We start from the raw sequence: 10334 nt of genomic DNA, 5'->3' as shown, positions 1-10334 counted from the left end.
AATTAGTTATTATTACTTTATGCCTTCTGTAATCTCATTAAACAACACAAAGAAAGCTCCACAAACATTATATTGGTTGTAGTTAAGATTTAATCAAGTGAAATTAAATTTTTCTGTCTATGTATAACAACTATATTTGGTTAAATTTCCTTCTGAGACACTTTGTTCTTCTACTGTTTGCTGGGCTTCCAGTTGGGATTGAAGTGGCTGCGAAGAGACTCCCAGCACTTGTAGTAGCTCTTGTCAAGTCTCTGGCATGTTTGTAGACCCCACTTGGTCACTGCCATACTGAAGGACGACTCAAACATGAAAGCCTGAAGGAAAGAAAAATACATGTAGTAGATGTAATCACTGGTGGCATTGACCTGGTTTCCAACGTTTAATGAAACCTTACAGTATAATGTATGTGTATATATATTTTTTTACCATGGTTCCCTCAGCCACCCTCTCCTGTTTGAGCTCCGTAGTGCTGTTCTTCTCAAAGCACTCGGTGTCCGGGCCGTGTGGGGTCATTATGCTGTGGAGGCTGGCCCCTCCTGGCTGGAAGCCCTCCTCTTTAGCTTCATAGTGGCCTTCGATCAGACCCATGAATTCACTCATGCAGTTACCTAAAGCGACAAGCAGGAGGAGCTGTAACACAACACTGTTCCAGGTACAGTTTGCTGTATTAAAGGCAAACTGTGACACTCATTTCCACTAGATGGCCTTATAGATCTGTGGTGAAAACAGACAAAAGGTGCCTCGGTTGAAAAGAGTCCTACAGCAGGTGGATTGTTATCACCTGCTGTCTTGACACTGGTTGGGTAAATGGACATGTTAGTTTCTGGCTGGCTTGTTTCATTTCATGATAGACTAAAATGAGCTTCACTGGACAGAATCTGACATTTCCATTTAAATTAGGATTCAATTTCAGCCAACCTCTTCTTAAAATTCATTGTTTCTGCTTTTATAAGTCTCCCCTGCAAAATGCAAAACCACTTTAGAGTTGAAGCAAGGCGCGCGTGTGTTATTGTGGTCTTACGGTGATAGTACGGCGGACGGAAGGTGTGGTCGGCCACGCCCCACCGAGGGGGGAAGATGACAAAGTCAGCAATGGCTACACCTGGTTGCGTGGATTTGGCGGTCAGCACAGTAAAGATGGATGGATCCTACAGGAAGATAAATACGTGACTTGACATGTGACTGAAAGCAAAGAGAAATGAATGAATTTGTTGTATGTATATTGAAAAGTAGTGTAGTATATTGTGTGTCTGTGTCTTCCAACTCACCGCGTGGTCGAAGGCCACGACGTTGATAACCATGAAGTTCTTCAGGTTGTATTTGTAAGGTGTGTAGTTCCCGTGCCAAGCCACCACATTGAATGGAGAGAAATCCTACGTGCAGAGCACACAAACAAACGAATAAGACGAGTCTGCCCAGGCAACAAACACAAAAGACTTTAAATTGAGCTTTTCACAGGGAAAAAGGAATAATGAATAATGTCTTTGTAATTTTAAATTCCCAGAGAGAGTACTTCTTGACATAAAGAGAGGAAAAAAAGTCATAATGAAAAGGGTTGATTGTGAAAAGAGGGTGTGCTTCTTTCATTCTTTCTTCTCTTTCATCCCCCCTGTTCTTTGTGATACGAGGCTCCAGGTATTATGGGGTAATTGGCTTCACAATCAAACTTTCCCAAACTTTGAGCATTTTGACGCTCGCAGCAGCGCAGTTATGGAAGGGGGGGGGGGGGAGCGGCAGTAACAGTGGGTGCAGAGATATTTCTTTATCTTGATTGTTAAAACTACAGCAATTTCATATAGTTTCTCTGTTCTGATAATGCCACTGCGAAAAAGACATTCAACAGCAGCTCTAAAAATCAATATAGTTCATTACAACTCAAGCTGCCTCCTCCGTGACCTCCATGCTCCTCACACACATGCTCGCGTTCAGTCCCACACATGAACAGCTAGTACAAACAAACAATAAAAAAACACGTGTACACGAACATGTGCATATGTAAATTCATATACATTAAAACCAAGAAAGAACCTACATGTGATTTACAGTTGTTACCACACAAAAAGGGCCTTTGGGAAAACCCAGTGCAGGTAATCTCTTGGACTTTCATCTGTGGTAACTCCGCTACATTCGATTAAAATGAAGGGAAGATGGAAGACTTGCACACACATACACACAAAACACAAACATATTGGCCCAGTCAAGCAAATAATAAGTTAATTTGAGCAATTTCAGCACTCTGCGGGGGAACAAAACAGCGGGACCAGACGGGAGCAGCAGCATCTTCCCTGAGATGAGGCCCCCACCTTATTTTTTTACCCCCGTAGCCTCGCCCTCTTGGCTCGGCGAAGGGTGGACACCAGGAAAAAGAGTGTCAGGTGCAGCTTGCTAGCCTCCACCTCTGACACCCAGCACATAACAGGGCGGATACTCGAGTAGAAGCAGCGAGAGAGATGGAAAAATGTTTGTTTTGCTACAATAAAAGACAGTATCTTGCCCTAGTGTACTTCATACAATGAATAATAACAGTGTGGTTTGACATGGTTTCCACGGTTACAACCCCCCCAACCCCCACCCCTGACAAATTTCTCCTCCCACCTCCTCCATGTCTCGGTAAAAAACCTCCTGTCAGACATATGTGTCGATCCAATTATGCGCCCAACAGGACATTTCGGGAGGGGCGGGATCATTCCCCGAGTGAAACATGGTGAAATTAATGCTTAACTTGGAAAAGGTTTTTTTCCTACAAAGCAACGCTTCACAGGTACACTGCCTGTAACTCCAGAATGCCTTAACTAATTACGAGTGATTAAGGCTCATAAGGGAGTCGAGGCGGAAACCCGCTGAATGGATAACAGCCAACACTTCGATATTAAATCATCAGGGATGGCAATTCAATCGGCAGGAGCAGCTAATGGATCACATGCTTCACTTGGACAGTTTCCTGTAAGCCATTGTTGCGGTTCGATGGTGTTTACTGAAGCAAGCACAAATCTAAATAGGGTAATAGGGCAAGTATGCCATATGTGTCTGTGTACATGAGTGTACTGACACACACACAAATGGAAATGTCACAAAGAAAAACACCTGTTGGCAGGCGAAGAGCTTTCCTTGGTACTTGTTGATGACGGTGTAGCCGGTGGCCACTTTACGATCCTCGTACCAAGCAACCGGACACAGGAAATCTCTTGGGTTGGCCAGACCATTGGCTCCTGCGAAACATACATTAGTCATACATATTATGCACACACACAGTGTAGTAGTACATCTGGGGCTGATGGGAATGTCAATTGTTTTGCTGCTGATTTCGCATGTACCAAAGTTTTGTATAAATTGAAATTATTTTGAACTGATGATGGCGCTAGATGAATATTTAATGGATCCCTTAAGTTATTACAATTCAGCCTGAGGAAACATAAATATATGTGCCAAATTTCATGGCAATCCATCCAATAGTTGCTGAGACATTTCACTCAAAATCACAAATGCAAACCTCATGGTGGCGCTATAGAGGAAAAGTCAGGAGATCACTTAAAGCTAGGGTTGGTAATCATTCGTCAACATTTCTTGTTTTATTTGTTGAAATTATCTTTACATCCTGATAGCAATAAATAAATCAAATGTTCTGACAAATCTTCTTTTTTTTAAAATGTGATATGTGAGTCTTTCGCAAGCTGCTAGCTTGACAGCTGTGAAAACTAACAACAGCCATGTTCGTTGTTTACGTTAGTAATGATTATTTTGGGGGAGTGGCTTTGGAGGGAGGCCTGAATGGACGGACTGTCAGTGTTGCCGACTTGGCGACTTTCTCGCTAGATTTAGTGCCTTTTGGAGAAAATCCACAGCTAGTGCTAATGCAGCTAGCTATCCTACTTTCATTGGAAAAAAGTTGGCAACACTGGGCTGGGTTTTTCAGTTGGATACTTTTTAAAATCTAGCGTACTCTTGCTCGTTTCTTAAAATTACCAACACTAGCTTTAAGTCATTGGGATTCATCCTCTGGGGACCATAAATGCCTGCACAAAATTGTATGTCAATCCATCTAATAGTTGTTGAGATATGTCAGTCTGGAACAAAGTGGTGAACCAAATGACCGACTGACATTTCCATCTTTAGAGCCGTGCTGCTAGAACGGCTAAAAATCTGACAGATTTGGGGGAGAGGATGAAAACCAATTCAGACAACTATAGGTAGCTGTAAGAAACAGACACAAAGAGGCAGGTGTGCAGCTTTCAAGGATGGATGAACATACACTAACAAATTACAGTCACAAACATCGTACAAACGCTCACCTATGGGTCCCAGGTCAGGGAGTTCAAAATGGGCTCCATACACCTCCAGTATGTAGCCTCTGGTTGCTCCAAACACATCCACACTGAAGCGCATCCCTTGCTGGACAAAACACACGAGAAGTGGAGGTGAAAGGCAATTTAGTGCTGTTAGGAATCACATGTGGGATGTACCGATGCTGGGGGGGACTTATGGGTTCATCGACTAATGTGTTTGGGAAAACTCGAATCGTGGTGGTCGGGTTTTCTGTAGCTCGAACCTCTTTCCACTGTTATTTATCTTTAAAAAGAAGATCAAAAGTGCCAGACTATGTATTTCTAAATATGGAAAGTGGGATGTGGGGACAGAGTGGTAGATTTCTGGGGAGATGAAAAACATAGACCTCACCTGGATGACACAGATCTCGTTCGGCTCGACCATTATCTTTCCAAACTCTGTGGTGATCAAGATCTCACCCTGCTGGGGGACTAGAGAGACAAACAGAGAAAAAGAACATTTGAAGGAGAAGAAGGGTTGAGGATTGAGCTATCATTGTTCTTGTGATGGATGACGGTGAAAACATCAACAGCCCTTTTTCCTCACCAATCAGAAAGTCTCCGTCTGAGTTGTTGAAGCACCTGGAACGAGAAAAAAAAAAAGCTTGGAAATGATTTTCAAAGCGTAACCAAGGATTTTTTGTAGCTGTTTGATATGTGAAAATGCATCTATTTGTTACACGATGTCCCATCATCCCAACATCATCGCTCACAAAGACATGCTCACCTGTCAACCATGGAGGTGTTGCAGGTGTACATGTGGATGCCGATGCCGTTGCGAGATTTGGTGTCCCCGGCACCGCAGACAGTATGCAGACCCTGCAACGTATGGAATTCAGTGAACTGAGGATCTTTAATGAAAAAATAATATGGGAAAAAAACAAGTTAAACTCACAGCCACAAAGTCCACTTTCTTCTCTGTAGATTTGGGGATGGTGAACGGCAGCCATCGCAGCTGGGAGAGAAACCTCAGAGTCAGAATCTACTTATTCAGTACATACCGAGAAATTAAAGGAAGTCACTGGTGCAGAGAAGTATTAAAGGTCCTTAAAACATATTACGCTTATTCACTTTCTTGCAGGGAATTAGATTAGAAGATCATTGTCATGTCTGTATGATAAATATAAAGCTACAGCCATGAAAAGATAGCTATTCACAACTTAAACAAAAACGTGTTAATTAGTGAGCTTTAGAGGTGATAGTAGGTGAATTTTGTCACCTTTTGGCAGAGCCAGGCCAGCTGTTTCCAGCTAAGCTAACTGGCTGCTGGCTGTCATATTTACTGTAGGCTAAAGATATATGAGGGTATTATAAATCTTCTCCGCAAGAAAGCAAAATAAGCCTATTTCTCAAAATGTCAAACCATTCTTTTAAACTCTTCATACATAGTTAAGGATGTTGTTTTTTTATGAACTTTAACTGTTTATTTTATTGTGAATATTTAATGTTATAGAGAAATTTAAAATGTGAAACCAAGTTTTCAGGGGCTTTAACAAGATTCATAGTTTTTTTTTTGACAAAAATGAGCATGAAAGCTTCCTTTTGAGCTTTTATATACCTGGTTAGGGTCGGGCTCCACCTCGTTCCAGTTCTCTGTTAGATTTCCACAGGGCACTGCGGTAAAAGGCTTATGTTTGACAGACGGCAAGATGCGGTACAACCAGCTGGAGGAAGAAGAAGAAGAACCAATGTTAAAGGGATAGTTTAGGTGTTTTGATGTAGAGCTGTATGAGGTACTTATCCATAGTAGGTGTATTACCTACAGTAGATGACGGTCGGCATGCCCCCCCAGTTTGGAGTAACAGACAAGAGTTACCGACACAGGAGCAAAGCAATATAGTGCTGTGGACGGGACCGGCAGCAAAATGCATTTTAGCCACCTATAAGAATATTACAATGTTTTTGCCGGTTTACCTTGCCGTGAGTCTATGTTTCCGAAGGGGAACTGAAGCTGTTATATGCTCTTGCCAAGACAACGAGACTCCATTGAAAAAAACAGTAAATTTTACCTCGCAGAACAGGGGAGTTGCTGGTCTACTGCTGCTTCAGTCGGTTAGTTTGTTTGAGTTATTGTGTAACTTTGGTTGGCTTGGATTCACCAGAGTCAACACAAACAAACTAACCGATCAAGGCAGTGGTAGATCAGCAACTCCTCTGTTCTGCAAGGTAAAATTACAAGTTTTTTCCAATGGAGTCTGGTGATACTGAATTTTTTTAGATGGCCATTTCTTTTAGGTCTCTAAAAGGTACTCCACAGTACATTGCTTTACTTCCGTGTGGTAACTCCTGTCTGCTTCTCCAAACTGAGGGCGTGCCGACGGTCATCTAGTGTAGGTAATACACTGACTATGGATAAGTACCTCATACAACCCCACTTCAACTAACCCTTTAAGTCATTCCTTATATGTCTAGGCTTCATTTGGTCTTATAGTGGTAAGTGAGCTCATTTAAATGTCAGGAACAGATGAATACCTCCTCTTATTGGTTGGCCGCGGGCAGGTGAAGGCAGAGCCCGAGAGCTGCTCAGCATAGAGGCCGTAAGGACAAACCTGAGGATTGTTCTGTAGAGACACAAAACAGTGTGTTCAGACAGGGTGTCATGTGATGTGTCAGTCACATAAGGGCAGTTAGTCAAATAATGATGAATGAGTCAATAGCTGTGCGGAAGAAAAGCAAGCTGGAGCTGACTATGCAAATCATATTTTCATATTTGAATGAAAATGAATACCACAATGTTGTTTTGTGAATGTGTGTGTTACCTGTCCCTCAGGTAAAGATCCAGGACAGCGAGGGTCTTCAGAAGAGAATTCGTTCCCAAAACCGCTCATGTACTGCAAGACACATTCAACACTCAAGTTAAAGTGAAAAATAAAAAATAAAAAATCCTCACATGTAAACACCATGCGGCTTCATTGTAATGCAGGATAAATGTGTTCATGCTGGTTATAATTAAATTTGAAGGCTTGTCATTAAGGCTTGTCTTTTTGCTAATTGTTGTCATATTGATTCACATTAGATCTATGATAAAACAAACTGCAGTTACGCCAAATTTCCCCCCTCACTGTCATCCATTATTTTTGTTGTTGTGTTACAGAGACAGACTAATTACACTAACATCCTCCACAGTAGCCTACTTTTTGATCAATATTTCAATTATGATATTACTCTACCATCCTTTCTGGCACTGAACACCAGCAACCCTTTTTTCATATATGTATATGCACAAAAAAAAACTTGGCACACAATGTAAAGAAATCTTGCTGAGTCATAGTTGGTCTGCAAAAAGCACCCTCGCAGACATGGATGGGTTCCATCTGTGCGCGTTCATGTGAGTTTGTCCCTCATGAGGGAATGTTATGTAAAGTTGGATTTTACGCAACAAAGAGTTGCAAAAAGACACAAAGTCCAACACTTGGACTTGGACTTTGGTTTGGAGATAACTTTTAATGGCCATTACTAAAATGAACATGAATGTAAACTGTTTTTTTTCTGTTGAAATGAGGCTTTCCTCACTGATATAGTTCTATAAGCTGTCCAAACATCTCCAACTCATCTGGGCAGCTGCTGAATGCAGCACTCTGATTGGCCGAATGCAACACCGCCCATCAGCCAGCTGGTCTGCGTCTGTCATAGTTAATGATGACTCCATACATACATTTCTGCCATAGTATTAAAAATAATGTTGAATAGAGTAAAACGCTGCCTCACCTTGAGTCCAGCCATGGTGCCGTCTGTTCAAACTCTACTTGAAGCTGTTAAAGTGTCTCAGTAGTAACTTGCAGTTTCACTCTTTAGGCATTCCTCCTTTGACCAAAATCTGCTTCTGCAAGGCATGTGCTTGCCGGACCGGTATATGAACCCTGTTGAAAAGGGGGCTGTATTTATGCTCTTTCTCAATATGGCTTTAATTAGGCCTTGACAGGCTCCGTGACGCAACAGCAGGGTTTCATGAACAGTGGAAAGAGGACGGGGGTTGGATGGGCAAAATGTGAGCAGACAAGGACCAAAGTCCCTGCCAATACAAACAAGAACCAAGGCTGCCTTTTAAAAGCTTTGAGTGCAACAGACAGGTAACAAATAGGAACTATTTAATACAGCTCACGAGGGAAGGAAAGGCTGTATCTCAGATTATGGTTTCTAGGGTCACAGACAACTGTAATCCTAACCTTTTAGACTAAAATTGATAAAGGGAGAATAAACTAGGGATGCTAGATTATCATACACTAATTATAGCTAGTAATATAAACATTATAGGCCTATGCAGGCTATAAGGAAGTAAGGAAGAATAAGGAATTCTACAAATAATGGTCTAACTAACAGACACAATATAAGCCTCTTAAAGCTGCATTCTGTTACTGTAATGCCTATTTCTCGCATAAGATGTTTTCACAGAAACATCTTGTAGTGTACTGTTTAGCTGTAAAATGCAAAAGTTTGCTCCGGCTGTTGGGCGGTGCTTGGTATTTCCTCAACTGATCTCAACATGGCTGCCAGGTTACAAACTTTCTCATTTCACAGCTAAACAGTACACTACAAGATGTTTCTGAAAACATTTGAGGCGAGAAATAGGCATTAGAGTAACAGAATATTGATTCATATTTGATCAGCGCTGCCTAGTTTGACCGTTTGATCAGAGTTAGCGCGTGATTGACATCCGCTCAGAGACGGCAGACTCAGCTCTGATCGGTTGTAGGAACGCTCTCTCTCTGAAATGACCTGTGATTGGCACAAAATCTCCCGTCACGGGCTAGATTTTCTAAAGCATGAAAACAGAGCCAGAAATCTGCAGAAATCTGTTTTTTGTCTAGCCTTGAATTACAATATGCTGAAAGGTTATTTTGGAATTTGTTTCCAATGATGCCAAAAACATTCTGCCTACTGCAGGTTTAAATAGTGACTTCCTTCATGGTAAAACTGTGGTGACCTCATGTGGGACTGCTTGTGCAAACAATGGTGTCATGCACATCCTCACGTCCTGCAAAACAAACATCTACACAAAAAATCTATTAGTATTAGAGTCTTTAGTATAGGCTCCCAAATTTGCCTTTATCTACCTTTATTATTTTTTATTACATGAAAGTTTATTCTGAAGACTGACTGAAGTGTTTACACTGTAATGGAGGCGAACGTGGCACCAACCTGAAGGCTGGGGCCACCATCTCTCCGGATTTAATGCCCCACTGGTTCATCAAGTCGCCCTTAATTTTGTCACGCTTAACACACGCTGAGCTACTGTTTTATTAAAGTGAGTTATCATTCCTGTACAGCTGCATGATTAATTGGCTTCTCTTAAAAGCATCTTAATACGCGGGATAACCTCTGCATGCTGCAGCGAGCAATTCATTCGTGATATGAACAACAACAGCAGAAGGCCTCCAAAAGGCCTATATACATTACTTTACGCAAAATGTATTCGCCTCATTTTCTTGAAATAGATGGTCAAACGAGGGGTACCTAATGTCTCCCGTGCAGCATGTATCCTATCAAACAGAATCAATTTCGCCTCTCTCTCAGTCTTGCCTCGCTTCCCCTCTTGTCTATTTCTTTTCTTTTTTGGGGAGGTGTTGGGGAAGGGTAAATGATGGCAATTCTCATAGCGAGGCGCAAATAAACTCGCCGCGGCAGAAGTAACTGTTCTCCGGCGAGGCGTGCAGTCAGGCCCGGGCCTCCCGCTGGCAGCCAGTCAGGGTGCTGTGCCAAAGACGAGAAAGCCCAATGGCAGGAAAATATCACGTCCCAGTCTCCGGAAATTGATCTGCTCCTTGTACGGAGAAAGAAAATGAGCGATTTTAATTTCATCCCCGAGTCTGATGATAGAATTCTAGAGTATTTGGGTGCAATCCGGACGGCGCCTGTGTGTTTTAAGAGAGGCGGGAATAGCTGGAGACGGGAGAGAGGAGACTGTTGTTGCCTACTGACAGTTATATCTATGCATGCGTAAGTGGGCCATAAATGCTTTGTTATTAGATGCCTGCTGAACTCAATGGCGTGATGGTAAATGGTACACTCACC

The 10334-nt window shown here is 42.1% G+C and overlaps 1 protein-coding gene across 1 annotated transcript; it reads right to left on the bottom strand.

Annotated features, from left to right (window-relative positions):
- Positions 1-67: 67 nt before the first annotated feature.
- On the bottom strand, positions 68-8191 carry hgd (homogentisate 1,2-dioxygenase). Its single transcript, XM_074621425.1, has 14 exons — positions 8031-8191; positions 7082-7153; positions 6795-6883; positions 5881-5986; positions 5218-5277; positions 5050-5141; positions 4870-4904; positions 4675-4754; positions 4290-4389; positions 3085-3209; positions 1269-1373; positions 1022-1148; positions 427-608; positions 68-314 (listed from the first exon to the last, which is right to left on the bottom strand). Exons 1-14 carry the CDS (start codon positions 8043-8045, stop codon positions 171-173), a joined length of 1332 nt encoding a protein of 443 aa, XP_074477526.1. The 5' UTR covers positions 8046-8191; the 3' UTR covers positions 68-170.
- Positions 8192-10334: the final 2143 nt, after the last annotated feature.

This window comes from Sebastes fasciatus, chromosome 21 (assembly GCF_043250625.1).
Source record: "Sebastes fasciatus isolate fSebFas1 chromosome 21, fSebFas1.pri, whole genome shotgun sequence".
NCBI classification, from domain to species: domain Eukaryota; kingdom Metazoa; phylum Chordata; class Actinopteri; order Perciformes; family Sebastidae; genus Sebastes; species Sebastes fasciatus.
The sequence above is the reverse complement of the archived record's forward strand: the minus strand, read 5'-3'. Positions and strand labels throughout refer to the sequence as shown.